The 15784-nt window shown below is 45.4% G+C and overlaps 1 protein-coding gene across 1 annotated transcript; it reads right to left on the bottom strand.

The window, feature by feature from the left end:
• Nucleotides 1-3589: 3589 nt before the first annotated feature.
• LOC131287892 (cuticlin-4) lies at nt 3590-15502 on the bottom strand. Its single transcript, XM_058316984.1, has 3 exons — nt 15443-15502; nt 5021-5527; nt 3590-4942 (listed from the first exon to the last, which is right to left on the bottom strand). The coding sequence occupies exons 1-3, from the start codon at nt 15500-15502 to the stop codon at nt 3590-3592; spliced, it is 1920 nt and encodes a 639-aa protein (XP_058172967.1).
• Between the last annotated feature and the right edge of the window lie 282 nt (nt 15503-15784).

Here is a 15784-nt window from a genome sequence, read left to right on the forward strand (position 1 = left end):
CGTCGTTGTTTCCGCTGGTTGCAGTGCCTAAAATTGCCAAATCTCGCATAACTTGTTAATTTCTGAACCGATTTTCACAATTGACCCCTCAAATGAAAGGTCTTGTGAAGACAAACATCTTGATACAACAAAGATTCCACCTCAAATCGAAGTTTATGAAATAAACTTTTGAATGGGACGAAGGTACAGATACCTTGGTTCGTATTTTCTGCTGAAATAACAAATTTGGTAATAACTTCATGATCGCTTAACCGATTTGCACATGTGACCCCTCAAATGAAAGGTCTTTTCAAAATAAACAACTTTGTAGAACATTGGATCCATCCATACTTTCTAGTTTTTGAGAAAACTAATTGTGTGGAAAAGAGACAGCACTCTACCGGGAACAAGGTGAATAAACTACGATAACTAAAAAGCCAAAATCTGCCAATTTTTTAATAACTATTGATTCTTTCAACCGATTTGATGATGATGATAAGTCTTACCGCTTACCCCTACATAGGTTTGATAGGGACGAAAGTATCTTACGATATTAAATATAAATCATCATATGAGAGGAGGCATTGGGGCATTTGCTGGCAAAGCCTGTACTTGACATCAGCTATAATTATGGTACAAGCAAAACCCATCTACATTTGAATGTCCGGTTACACGTTTCAAGTAGTTTCATCAAAGTCGAAATAAATTTGTAAATTTCCCTTTAGAAACAACATTTCTTAAAAATGTTAAAGCCTTCAGTGAAATTCATTTATTTTTTCTAATATTCCGTAACATTTCGTTGTATAACATTAAACTGTTGCCCAAGCTACTTCTTAAATATCAAGTATAACATCCAATAATTATGGAATACAAACTCTCTACAATGTAAATTTTTGAAAAATACTTCTTCTTGGCGTAACGACATTTTTGGTCACGCCTGCCCCATGAAGGGCTTACAAGACTTTTTTCCTTTGAGTACGTGGAATGTCAGTTCTCTCGTACCCCAAAATACTTACCTGTTGTAATTGAAACATCAAAGCATGATTCTTTCATTAGCTTGTGAATACAAAATAAAGCCGCCATCTACATCTTTACTAATCACTTTATTTTCTTCAACTATCTTTCCTTTCAATAAATATTTACAATAATATCCACGTCACTGTTATCCGCAAGGAAGTTACTGTAACAAAGTTTCCAATTACAATAAACTGATTTCACGAGCTTACTAACTCACAACAACATACCATGTTATCTGCCTGTTTCCACTAGATTCAGAGAAGAGAACAAAAAAAAAACACCCAATACAAACAGATACAATTTTCTTATAAAAAATAAACAAGTCATCACTAGTCTTTCCATGCTGTTTTCCTCTATGTTCGTTTTTCCTACGTCGTCGCTACTGCTTTGAAAAACGGTCCTGACAGGTTTGCCCTATGTCTTACTGTTTTTTTTTTTCTTTTTATTTCAAACGCAATCAAATACTATATTACTGCACAAACCACCATTGGGTTCGTCCTGTGAAATACGGATCACCTTCTGCTGCCAGCTTAATCTTTGTTTTGCTGCATTTAGTTTCTATCCTGCATGAGTTCCTTGGGGAGGGCGATGCAAATATATGGGATCAATACCTCGACGTACGGTCTTGTGCAGCTAATTTAGTTTGTGAGTTGATTTTAATGTTTATATTTTATATTCATCAAGGCAGAAACAAAATGTATCCAGACGCCAACCGAGCCAAGATATCTTCGTTCAGACTAGTAGCGATATCTGATCGGTTGAACAAATTCTATACAATTTCCTATGCGAACGCTCTAGTAACCATAGTACAAGAGGCAAGATGAAAATAGTGCTTACAGTGAAAGCCACCCACGACTGTGCCATGGCTTCGAGGGATAAAAAAAAGGGAAAAATCAAGCAAAAACGTGACCACTGCTAAAGCATGCGCATGTGGCGAAGAAAAAAATAGATGGAAAATGAAGTGAATAAATAAACGTTCTTTTGAAGCAAAGATACACTTTCAATAGGGCGCGATACGATCCTGTTAAAGAAACGCCCCGGCGTCCGAGTGCGAATGCCCAGTGTCCCCCCAAGTGAAACGCACACACCCTATGATGCTAACTAGGATCCATTTAAAACTATAGACTCAACGAAAAAGGGACCACAGCAGAGATTCCTGGCGGAGGGTGCAATGATTGTCCACCTAGTCCTGCCAATTCGAGGTGTACTCATTGGACAAATATCGTTATAATACTTCTGTAATTGCTTCGCCGCCGGAAGTGGAATTCGCTACTTGGTTCCCTTTTCGGTTTCGTCTTCATCTAGAACCTTATGTATCGGCTGGCTCATGCACACCTCATAGGTAACTGCACAGCTACTTCAACAGTAAAGTTCAATTTGGGAAATTCCGTCGCCTAACGGAACAAACCTAAGGCCGTACGATGAACATGTACCGGGTGGGGTGTCGGTGAGGTACTCCCAGAGGGTCGAACCTCGAATGAGGACGCTTCTGATTGCCAGAGGATGGGTGGACAGAATGAGGGATAGCAATAAATTAAGTGTTGGTGGTATGGTAATACACGTTCGTTTGGTTTCGTACTGCTTAGCTCAGAAACAGGGGGATGTCGCGATAATAGTAACCAATAGGTAATGACAATAATGATAATAATAATAATCGTAGCAATAATAATAATGTTCGCAATAAGTTAAGAGGCAATCTTGTTAGTGTTTGAATACTAGCGCGTCGAGCGATGGAGGACTTGATGAAGATGATAACGATGAGGTTACGGAGGAGTGCTAGAATGTGTCTTCGAGCTGGCCACGCCAGAACGAATGGGGTGCACTAGGGTTAGTTTGCTTTCAAGATTATCCCCTCCCCGTCCCTCTATTAAGATCCACTTTTGCAGGTGGCCTACTTTGTTGACCTACTTGTTGATCCCTTTCGGTTCAATGATCTCCACGGAGATGGAATACACGATCTCCAGAAGCCCTAACCTAATACTTCTCCGAGTGAGTGATCAACTTCCTGGCATGTTTTTTTGCATATGATATGTGTCCAGGTAACAGGGTTTCTTTACATGTAACGCCTTAGGATTGAGGATGACTTTCGGTTGAAATGAAGGATTCGAGGGGGAGGGGGCTGGGGGATTTGGAATAGGAGTAGCTGTCCCCGATGATGATGTGCTCCGTCGAGATGATCGGTGATCGTGTGCTCCGTGCGTCGTCGTCATGTTCGTTGTTAGTTGTCGATCGGTCAAACGTGGAGCGGTTTTACTCTGGTATCATGGTGAGCATTTGCATTGGTGTCGAGTGTGCCAACACATTACCCACCGATGCGTCTTGCGCAGACTGATTCTTAGTGTCCGGAGAAAGGATTGCCTGCAGTGTTCCGGTTTTGCCAGTGCGTGCCGATGTAGTGGAAGTGTGCCGTTTGATTGTGAAATTCCCGATGGAGGTGCGTTGAATGAGTAACAGATGGCGCAGATTGAAAGAAATTGAAACGAGAAACAGAGAGAGAGAGAGAGAAACAGAAAGGACAATAAGAACACGTTTCGGTGGGGAGGATAGTAGTCATATGGTTCGCCTTCATATTGGCTGGTCCACAGAGGACATCTTAGGTCCACAGCTCCGACAGTACGAAGTGGGGCCGGCAGACGGACGTACCTTTCCGATCGAAGTGTCGCACGCGCACAAACAGGAAGGCGGCCACGAGCGACGCCACGGCGAGGACGAGCAACAGCATCACCAGTCCACCGACGAAGCTCGGCACGGACATGCAGATCGTTTCCGGGTCAACGGTGCGCTGCGACTGAATGACGACCGTTTCGTTTCCGGACGCGTTGTTGAGCGCAAAGTTGACGTCGCCGGGCGCCACCACCTGGATGATGCGCTCCGTGTTGACGTCCGTCATCTCCTGGGCGTCTCGTTTGTAGATGCGCGGTCGAATCACAACGGACATCGTGTCCCGTCGTCGGCGCACACCTCGCAGATCGTCCAGACCCTCGACCGAACGTGGCCGTCCACCGAGGCTGACCAGGTTGCCACTGTTTTCGCTCGGCAGTCCATCGTCCTTCTTCAGTTGCTGCTGCTGTTGCTGTTGCTGTTGCTTGGTGACGGTGACGTACGACGTCTGGCCTGGGGGTGGTGGCGGTGGCATGTTGATGTGATCGTGAATGTCGTTCGACGTCGGGTTGGAGGACTGCGACTGGGACTGACCATTGTCGTTGCCATTGATCGGACCGTCCGACTTGTTTTCGGCCGAGTTGGCGGAAGTCTGAGCCTGCGGCGGTGGCACCACGCTGTCCTGGTTCTCCGAGTAGGCTCCGGAAGCGTCCGATGGGTGACGCGGATCTGGGTAGGCCGCCGGCGGAACTCCGTACTCCGACAGGTGCGGCGGTCCATACTCGCCGCTCAGCGCTCCCGGTGCACCGTATTCGCCCGAAATGCCATTGCCGGTCAGGGCCGGAAGTCCATAGTCGCCTCCGGCGCACTTCGGCTCCGGACAGTTGTAACGGCACACCTGGATCACGCACTGGAAGTGCACGTTCATCGAGTCGGGGAACTTGAACGCCTGGAAGTAGGCAAACGACACGACCGACGCCGACGGACCGAAGTTCTTGATCTTCTGGAACTTGCTCATGATCTTGGGCCGCACCACGCAACCGTGCTGGTCAACCAGCTGTATCGGGGCCCGCTTGCCGTCGTGGGCGACGCAGTTGCGCACCAGCATGTCGAACTTGTTCTCATCATCCTTGATCGCCAGCACCATCGTCATCGTTTGGCCGATCTTCACGATGCCCGACACCTCCGAGGCCCACGGACCCTTGCCGACCTGAATCTGCATCCAGCACTGTAGGTTATCGCCGAGGAAGTTCGCCGTGACGGCGTGCAGCATATCGACCTGGAACGGCCGGAAGGTGACCGCCTTCTCGTAGAAATCGTACCATGTGCAGCGAAGCTTGCGGGCCTAAAAAAAAATCGGACGGTGAAATCAAACACAGCATTAGAGACGATGATCCGGTAGTCTTCGGTCAGTGGGTCTTACCTGATCCCAGACTTCCTGCACGTAAGGATCGTACTGGATGATGATCGTGTTCTCGACGTAACTACCGGACGGCGTCGGTCCACCGAAGCTGGCCGCATTGTGGTTGGCCGAGCTGGACATGCCGCAGCTGTTCAGGAAGATCTCAAACGTGGCGCTCAGGTGACCGGTGCCCGGCTTCAGATGCACACAGTGCGGATCGCTGTAGAAACCCTTGGAGAAGATCATTCCGTAGAACGGCCGGTCGAACTCGATGTTGACGCGCATGTGCGTCTTCTCGCACTGCACCTGCAGATGCTTGATCTGCGGGCTGTCGTTCGAGGCGGACAGCGGCCACGGGTCGTCACCGCCACCGCCCCCGCCGCCTCCCAGGTGGCCACCGCTACCTCCGCCGCCACTCAGCAAACCAGGCGTACCGTATACTGGTGATGGTGCTGGCGGACCGTAGATGGCTCTGTGCTCCAGCGGCAGGGCTGCCGAATCGACCAAAGGTGCATCACAGTGGACATTCTGGGTTAAGGAAGAAAACAAATACATTAATAATTTAACTCTACTCCACTCGGTTAAAAGTCCGCATGACTGTTTGAGCTTTTGTGAACATAAGTTTATCTTAGGGAAGTCGTTTATGCCAAGTGTCCAGCACCCCAAGTGTTTGTACTGTTATTGAACATTACGCAAATTGAAATTAACCTTCGTGTAAGATTTAATCTACCGCACATATTGCAATGGTATATATGTTAATATCGGAACGTTCAATATCTAGGCAACGAAGTGTAGATTCCTTTAATCGAACACGCAATGGACGTCTGGACCATCTCCAACTGATCGACTGCGCGCACTTTCTACTGTTGGTACCGTTTCCATATCAATACCCGCGAATTAAGTCGATTTAATTTATTCCTTCGGCTCACCAAACAACGGACCCAAGGGTAGCATTATGAGTGGCAGCCTGGTGCCTTTTCTTGAGCCGCAGATGAATCGGAGACGGTCCATCATTCAATGCGTAGCAAGTGTCCACTGAGCCTCCGTGAATATGCCATCAGTCCTTCCTTCAGGGGCTCACAACCATGGTTGCACTGACCGCACGCTAATAAAAATGCCACCATCAGCGCCGGCATGGAATCGAGCGTACTGTGTGCTGAAGCATGTGGAGCTTTTCCTCTACAAAAAACGGTAATTAAACGAAACCGGTACAGATTTTCCCTGCGAGCTGGCGGACGGAAACCGACGCGTAGTGCTCGACCAAACATGATGCGGTGGCGCGGCCTTCTGGCGTGCATCGAGAAACATAAGAGAGGAAGACGATGGAAAATAAAAACCACGATTCTCCCCTTTGCGAACCGTTGTTGATCTCGCGTACCGTATGAACACATGGTGGAAACGCTTTCTCTTCGTTTACCGTCACCGCCGTCCCTACGAGCCCTGATGATGAGTTGCGAAACATTAACCATTTCTTCGTCGATTTTCCCCCTTTTTTTTCTTCCAGTTACCTTCGGGACGTTGTTGGATTGTTTGTTATTGTTTAAACGTTGCGATGAACGATTAAACGATAGAGTCAATAAAATTGTCCTGTGATCACTACAAAGAATTTTCCACATGATTCCTGTGCACATTTCCGGTGTACGAATGTATTTGTGTTGTGCGTTTCTATTCTTTTGAACCGTTTCTCTATTGATTTGGAGCACACTGATTAATTTTTCATTTAATTATTTTCATGCCGGAAAAACTAAACATTTCGGAGCGCCGCACCTTATTTGTAGGTCAGCTTCGGAAAACATTAATTCCACTTCTCTTCACTGTTACTCGCCTGGTCATAAAATGTATGAGATGCTTTTTTCCAAATCCGTTTTTATGTATTATTTTTGTGCGAGCTATTTTTCCCTCTTCTCGGTATATTCTCCACACATTCACGTAAAAGCGGCCCATATGAAGGAACACTGTAGCGCTTAAAGATGCGTGACTGATAACCCAATTACGGAGCCTCGGGTAGGATGAAAGTGCTTTCCGTTGGAGGGGGCCACCGAAAGGGCGCGGAGAGGTATTTAGGATGGAACCCCATCAAAACACTCTCCAAAGCATAGTTTTAGCATTAAGACTCCCATACATACACCCAAGCTATTGTGTTCGGAAAGAAAAAGCGGCGGTAGAAATGCAATTGATGGTGGAAAACAATGCAGCTCATTGCACGTGCTGATCGATTTATATCCGTCCGATGTTCGCCCGATGTCTAGCGGAGGGAGGCTTTCGTCAAGGGCGTTCGTGTGAATACTAAATCAAAATTCTCCATCAGTCTTGCCCTTCGATGGTTTTGTAAATCCATTTAAGATGCACAAAACGCTAGCTCAAACTGTGCAAACATGCATGTGGCGGGAGGCGAACGACTTTCTCCTTTCCACACCGATAAAATGTGCTGAAAATTGGCTAATTTTTCTTCAATGTATATAATGCTTGTTCACGATAAGCGGAAAAGCTAATGCATGTTGCTGGGGCCCTGCTAAAAGGAAGAAAATGTAACAAAATTAGTGAGTGAGAGTGCCGGGATAGCATTACACGACAATTTGTTAAGCAGGCCGTAAATCCACCGAATAGCCCGTTTTCCGCCTACCAGTAACTTTAAAGGCCAACGGGCTGGTTGGAAAATCTTGTTTCGTTAGCCATCGGCACAACCGGTGCAAAAAGTGGTTTCTGCAGACGAAAAGCTCCCGTTTCGCTGCGTTCGTCCTGTGGCCAACCGCTTCGTCCCGTGCGGAGTCAAACGATGGATCACTCATTTCGCTTTCCTCTCGCTCGTACCCTCCGACTAGCGTGTTTCCGGTTTCCGTAGCGCTTCGATCGGCTCTAACGACATTGGCAGGCGTTGGGTTCTTCTTTTTCACAATATTTTTGCCACGCGCAGAGCATCTGTAGCGGAAAAACAAAATCCACATGCTGCTGCAGCCAGGACGCAGGGACAGGTATGGTCATAATTGCGGACGTCGACGGTAGTGCCCTAGAAACCCGCACTCGGTATCGTCGTTACACTTTCTTCTCCCGATCGGTTCGGATACGCACCATTGCGTCGCGTTTCGCCAAACCGAACCGCGCACGAGGTACGAGAGATGGCAAAGATTCTCCATTTTCAATTCGCACACAACATAGTCAACGATTGGGTTGAGGAAGATTCGAACGCACTTGCGGTGAGGTCCGTTAGGATGCAAGCGTGCAAGCGATAGGTAAATAAATAAATCCATCGGTTCGATTCCGAAAGGGTACCTCCGCAGCCTATGCTGGGCTATCAGATTACATGCGGAAAAGCGACGAGGTGAAAAGGAACACACAGGTGTCGTTAGTGAGAGTGAGAGTAGGAGAGCATTAAAGCAGCATCAAATTAGGTTGACAATGTACAACTGGTTTGCACTTCCGATCGAAGCTAGTTTTTCCGCTAGTAAACCCGGCTTCCAACGGGCTACAACTTCCCTCTACGATGTGATGAATGCGATGTGAAAGATGCTGTGGAACCAGAGTCCAGCAACACTTCAGTAAATTAACGGCGTAAAAATAAACCAACAGCAGCAAATGCCTGCCATCGTCATTGTTTGGGTAAACTTATGGCCAAGGTCTTAAGTATGCTTCTTGGAGCTACAACTTCCCTCTACGATGTGATGAATGCGATGTGAAAGATGCTGTGGAACCAGAGTCCAGCAACACTTCAGTAAATTAACGGCGTAAAAATAAACCAACAGCAGCAAATGCCTGCCATCGTCATTGTTTGGGTAAACTTATGGCCAAGGTCTTAAGTATGCTTCTTGGAGGCTGCACTAAGCGGCCCCCTTAATGAATACGGAGTGGTTACTCTCACTGTGTTAGGAGAGAGTGTTAATTAGGCGCGTCTTCATCGCTAGATCGATTGAGGCGTAATTGATCGATCGATCGAGGTTGTGTAAGTCAGGGTTCGGTAATCAAAAACTTGCGAATAAAATACGTATCCATGAGACATAGGATTTTATTCAATCATAGTTTAATTTACTAAGATTTCAAACTTTGGTGGTAAAGCTGATAAATCTATAATATTGTTGCTTGCCGTGTGTGAAACTGTGCCGACCCCTGGTGGGCCATCAATCAGTGTAGATTAGCATACATATTGGACTTTTATTGCCGGACGGAAGAGGTTCCCTCAGCATAAGCATGCAAATCAATTACCCGGTCCTTCTAACTAGGTGCAACAATGTGTTAGATTTCCTGTGGCATTTCTTTAATACGTCACTTGTCATTAATAATGCCATGTGGCAGATGATAACAAGTTTGTCTTGCTTTTTTAAAAGGCTTTCTTGAAGGAGAAAACTTTCTCCCGTAGTTCATTTGCTCCTCGTTTTGGCAAACAATTGGCAGATCAATTTTATTGCCAGTGTGTCCAGAATGAAGGATACTTTTTTTGAAATAAATAATGATGCATAACTTTACTCAAAAGGAATTTGTATGCTACCTGTTTCTATTAGACATTAGGTAAACCGTTTGCCCAGCTTGAAATATAACTAGTAGAGTATTTGGCAACCAGGTGCTACGACATTCACTAACCTCAAATAACTTCCGATCAAATTATTATGAAGATTAAAAACAGAAACACAGCCCCACATTTAATGGCAATATGAATGAGTATTGGCGCAGTTTAGATACGGCCCGATTGGTGAAACAGGGTACAATTAAGCTGTTTTCTCGATCGTGTTTCGTCAGCGATACGGAGGAAGAAAAAGTGATTCCGGTCGTTCCACTCTCTACAGGGTGTGTTCAAACTCTAATAATTAATTTCGTGTATCAAACACCTTCGAACTGCGCCGCAGAAAGCAACGAAAGCAAAGATCATCAGACGCCGGAACTGGGTCAAATGGCGAAAACCGAGCAAACCGAGCCTAGGGTTGGGCTTCGAGCTTCGAAGGGTGGTCCGGCCCAAAAACGGCAAACCGCACCCCCTTTCGCAGAAGGACCACACAAATACACGCGAACCACACACGGGCGCAATGGTGCGGTGGAAAACCTAAAATATTCGAAAATGGTCGAAAACCAGCGCTCGATCGATCGTCGAGCGCTTTTTTTTAGGCTCGCTAATTGCCGGTGAATGATTTAATAGTTTGTTCATGGGGTGGATTATCCTCCGGCGAGAAGCGCACGGGTTTTGGATATTGCAAACCCTATAATTTTGGCTGGATTTATTTTCTATCGAGTGGATGGTATTTTCTATCGTAGCCGGGAAAAAGGAGCGCCATTTAATCCGCCGGAGATTGCGGTGAGGGAAAAGGTCGCCACAAGAAATCGATTTCTATTGCTGCCCTCAACGAATCAGGGTGTTTCGTGTTTAAATACATAGTATAAATGACGGGTTCGTAGGAATCATAATAATAATAATAATAATATCGAAATGCTAAGTAGATTTACAGCAATCAATTTCCATTAAACTTATTTAACTACCACAAAACTCTTGAATGAAATATTTATAAATATCAAAAATATAAATTCTTTGATACTTCATCTCTCATTCTTCCTATCATAACTTTCAAACCGGTGAAATGGAATGACATCTCCATGGAAAGTTTCGCACGGCAGGTGTGAAGGTTGCACTCTTCCTCTTTTTTGCCCACGCGAGCTGAAGAGATCTCGTTTCCCTAATCATCTGACCACCAGCTCGCTGTTCTAATCCACGATTTCCGCACGCGCCACCGTCAGGGATAGGGGACAGGGAGGAAGTAAGTGACCCCCCGAGCGGTAACGCGAAGAAGGCCGGCATTGAGGCGCACACATCGGTGATTCTGCTCCGGCGCGCTTGGAGAAACTTACAATCTTCCCTTTTACGAGCCCACACGTCAAGTGGAAAGCAAAGTGAAAGTTCCGCGCGGTACTCTCTCGCAAGGCGTTTCACCCGAAAGCATCCCACCCTTCTCTACTCGCCTAGCTGCCTTTATGCTGCACATGTACATACACGCACAAAGACTGTCAAATACACTCAGCCACGCGGACGGAGATATAATCGGCACGATTCACAAATCGTCAGCTCGTAGATGTGAAACGTATCCAACCAGATGGGATCCAATGCTCAATCGCGCAACGCGGCAGGTTTTCCACGATCTTCACGTGTGGAAAACCAGGAGAGAAAACAACAAAAAAAAAGCCCACCAGCTCCCGTTGGTTGGCTTCAACCAGGGGCTATGTTTGTTTCCGTAGCTCGACGTTTTCGTTTCTTCTTCCATTTTGATTTGCAATTAGATGAAGTCGGGGAAAAACAATGCACAGTGAATCATCGCTCATTGGATGCAATTTTCAAATTTTCTCCTACTCGTCGGGGGGAAAACAGACAGGCGGAGGAGAGAAAAAAGGGTCCGCACTAGAAAGCCAACCGGCGCATCGTCCATGTTGCTCAACGGGCGGAACTGCTCGAATCGATCGGCATTTCGGTGCAACGATTTCTAATGTGTGTTTAATTCATGGGGGTTTCGATTAGCCGTTGTTCGTTGGTCGGTAAATTGGTAAAAGAAGAAGGAAAAGCCAACACCGTTAAGAATTGATACATTTTATCCATCGGAATTTTATCATTAACGAAAAGGTTGATTTGAACAAGAAAGGTAAATTGAAACAAATTATCACATGCGGCTTTTTTGCGATTAAAAACAACAACGGAAGTAACAGCTGGGAGAACTTGAAAGAGACACCTTTAGGTGACCGTAAGAAACACAACACGACGCGGCCAAGCAGCTGAACCGGCCGGGAGAATTAAATTAGGTCACGCTGATGTAATCGTATATCATCTATAACGGGTTCAGCCGAGTGTATCGAGCCGTGCGGAATGAACTACAGCAAACTGGCAAAAATGCTCACAAAAAAGGGTGCAAAAGGGAAACCACCGGAAAAGCCCAGCCGTTCAGCCCTCTCCCGTTGTTGAAACCTTTGAAGTTTGCGAAGGATCCCAATACAATGCGACCGAGCGAAGGTACCACTCCGCGGCGTTCTGGGAAGTACACTTTCACTGAAACCGGACACCAACACCGAGAGCCAGGGAGTGGGAAGTAAAAGAACATCCACCGAGCAACAGAAACATTGCCAGCCGAGGTAAGTTGAACCCTTTTCCCTTTCATCGGTCAACGACGATGGGAAAGGGAGACATGTGTCCATTATTGCTTTTTTTCTTTTGCGGACGATGGGGCAAAAAGCCGAAATTGGACCTACGACCTCAAGGGAAATTGACATTCAATCGGTATTATCCCGGACAGCCGCCGGGCGTTGTATTTTTGGCAAAATTATCCGATCGACAATTGTGCGTGAAGAAAGGCGCGATTGGTAAGTACAACGTAACGGTCGGAAGTGTGAAATTTTGCTCTGAATATACAAATTTATTATACGTATTTATAAAATTATTTAGTCGGTGGAGTCGTTATAAAGAAAAAAGGGTTTTTAGTTTCGATTTGAATCAAATATAATTTTAATTTTTAGAGGTACGACAAACCCCATAAATAGATAAAAATATAAGTACTACCTATCACCGAACGAAGAAAAGGAAACGAACAACAAAACGTACAAAAACCAAACAAAACACTTGTCGCGTGGCACTTTCTTCCACACCAAATCGAACGCTAAATTTCCCGCTACTTAGCGGTGAAAAACAAAACATAATCCAGCCTCGCGAGCAACATTTCGCAACAGCCACGGCAAAAGCCACCAAACTACCACCGCAACGGACCGAACAATCATTATATATGGGCAGAAATTAGTCTGCTACACTGTTCGCGCTTCCATCGCAATTGGACGGCTGGCCGCCGGTTTCCCTTCGCCAAGTCGCGTGGTACCGCGAGATGGAAAAATCTCTCCAAATCTCTCGGAGGAGACAGCGGGAACGGTTTTAAATATCTTACGGAAAGAGAAATTTCGCAACCACCTAGGCAGGTGGAAGCGCAGATAATTTTATCTACCGCTGCCCAAGCGCTGGCTCGTTTTAAGATAAATGATAAAGATGAGGGAAAACAGCAACACACAAAAAGACGATAATCACAGGATAAAGTTATTAAGAAATTATGAAGGAGAAAACGAAGCAGAAGAGTGCAAAACCCAATACTCGAAGCAGGTGAAAATGGACGTGAAATGAACAAAACGAATATGAACATAAACAATTATACTCTCCGGGTGAGGTTGGAGGACACAAGCACGAACAGTTTCCGATGCTGACACCTTCCGTGTGCCGCAACGAAAGATGCCCAACACATTTCGACCGAAATGTTTCAAACTCAACGCCTATTCCAAGATTTCCACTGTTGTTTTCCACTCCGTAGGGTTTTCCCGCCGTGGGAGAATATATTTTATTGCCCATTCTCCCCCGGCTTCGACTCTCCCAAATTGCACGGAAGGGCATGGGAACGATCCAGGGTTTTCCAGCTCCACCGGTCCGAATATCTTAGCTTTCCAACCGGTGTTTTCCGAGCGGCTTTCCACTTTGCGCAAAATTTGTGGGAGTTTTGCGTTCCTCAACCGAACGTCCCCCTCCCAAGCCGAGCAAGAAAGGGAATAATGGAAAAAGGGGAAGGAAGTGCAGTGTTAATTCGCACCCACATTTTCGCGGCAAACATTGTCGGCTCAAAACACAACTCGAAAAACGGGAAACAAACAACACAACAATGTATAAAACCATCTGTTTTGCATCGGTGGTACGTGAAGGAGAAAGTTTTTCTTTCGAAAACCAAAAAAGAAATCAAAACTGGCAAATAGGGAACACGGTGTGCCGACTGTCGATGTGCAGTTTTACCGTAATGCGTTGCGACTTGGATGCATCGGACGTGATCTGGCGAGAAGGTTGTTGGGTTTTTGCTCGTAGATTGAGCTATCTTACTTTCTTTTCGGAAAACCCTTCCGAGCCCTATTCGATTATTTTGTCACTGTCGCATCGCGATGGGAGCAAACACACTGGAAAGTGCAGCTTCAAGGGAGGCCGATTTTCCACCGCCATTCCCATCGCGCTTGTTTTCCCATGGCTTTTATTTCACGATCACAGTTCGCTCTTCACTATGCCCATCTGCTGACACTGTTCCATAACGAGCCTGACAACCTAATCCGTCTTCGTTATTTAGCGCTGCATTTATATTACCGTGCCGTTCGTTGTACGCTTCTTTTTATTGTGGAACAGCATTCGAAAAAAAACCTCGCACAGACTAATTGCTAACCGTTTGTTCTTTTTTTCCTTTTGTTGCCCAATGATTCAGTACAGATTGGGACACGGATTGTAATGGCTTTACGATACGACATGGCTCAATTTTGTGGAGCAAGTGTAATAAAAGCGGAGAAAAGTTTCCGGGTACAACCTTTCATCGTTAAGTTCGGCTCGAACGGCACGATTTATAACACAACGTGGCATTATGCCGGTGAGGTAAGTGTCATCACACAAGTCATGTTCCACAAAATTTGCCTCCAAAATTCATATCATTGCCTACATGGATGGTTCACGAGTCATACTTTTACACCACCGGTGGCTAAAAATTACGTCAACGTTTCAAGTGAGAGATCACGTAAGGCCCGCGTTGATCACGTAAGCGTAATCAATCGTTATCATTATCCTTACCATTGGCCGTTGCGGTTTTTTTCCATTACCACGCTTCGAAATACTCTGGGGATACGCATTCTTATTCGTATTCCCCTTCTCCACGGTTAAGAAACTGGTAAAGACAGCTGATGACCGCTACGTAACGTTGCGATCAAGATAGCCGAGTCCGAGTGTGTTGAAAATCGAATAAACTATTTCCGTGTCGGCACGCGTTGGCCTAGATCTATGTTTGCAGAGGTACCGTCTTATTAATGTTGTATAATAGTGAACACATTAGATTGAAATTATTCAATTTAAATTCATCATTTCAATCAATTTCAATCATGTCACTGTTGGGGTTGAAAATCAAATGGAAAAGATGTATGTGCAATAACACATTTTGTTACATTCTCTTATCCGAATCTACGATAAAAATGATTAATTTCCTCTTTCTAAACGCCATCCAAAAGGGCACGGTGTAACGTTTTGCACCCAACATCAGACCCGAGACCCTGGACTAGAGCCCGTAACTGTTGATTGTTCGCATTTTTGAACCAACGGTTTAGTCTTTGTTGCTTCATGTTTTCTCTGCTCTCGCAAATCCAACCGAAGTGGTAGAAAATAGATAAATTTCATGTAGAAAATAAGAAAGAAAGAGCAACACGCTAACGTTTCCCACCGTAACAACCGTGATATGGTCTTTAAAATGTGGCCTAAGGCACTGAAGAGACGTGATGGATGGTGTCGGTTCGATTCAATCCCTTCAAACATATGCTTCATAGCTGATGTTCTGGAATTTTGCTTCACTTTAGCTCGAGTAAAGCGCATAAAACACAGCCCTTCTGTTAAGATACAGTTAAGAGATCGTTTGTAAATAGTGTACCAAATATACTTACCTCAAGTACTGTGAAAAGTAATACGAATGTTGCGACCAGGGATCGCATTTGGTTTGCCATCGTTTTTGTCGTTGTCGATCGTTCGATTCGTTTCAGGTAAATGTGAAAATTGCCGGACAGGATGTGTTCCCTTGTCGTCGCTAGATTTCGCTTCGTTATTCGGTATCGTCACTTTTCTTTTTCTTTGTTTGTATGGCGATGTATGTGTATCCGTTGTCTGTGAAGGGAAAGAGAAAATGAAAGGTATGTTAATCAAACGATCTAATGCAATCTCAAACTCGCCTAAATCGATTGTAATATGTACTACGAAAAATTAAAATTCACCACTTTTCGATGAGATGC

The sequence above is a fragment of the Anopheles ziemanni genome, chromosome 3, assembly GCF_943734765.1.
Source record: "Anopheles ziemanni chromosome 3, idAnoZiCoDA_A2_x.2, whole genome shotgun sequence".
NCBI classification, from domain to species: domain Eukaryota; kingdom Metazoa; phylum Arthropoda; class Insecta; order Diptera; family Culicidae; genus Anopheles; species Anopheles ziemanni.

Bases quoted from the DNA above. Each gene is read 5' to 3' on its own strand.
- LOC131287892 (XM_058316984.1), bottom strand. From the start codon at position 15,502: ATGGCAAACCAAATGCGATCCCTGGTCGCAACATTCGTATTACTTTTC. The intron at 5,528-15,442 runs GTAAGTATATTT...TCCTTAACCCAG, and splicing joins TACTTTTCACAGTACTTGAG to AATGTCCACTGTGATGCACC. The intron at 4,943-5,020 runs GTAAGACCCACT...ATTTTTTTTTAG, and splicing joins TGCAGGAAGTCTGGGATCAG to GCCCGCAAGCTTCGCTGCAC.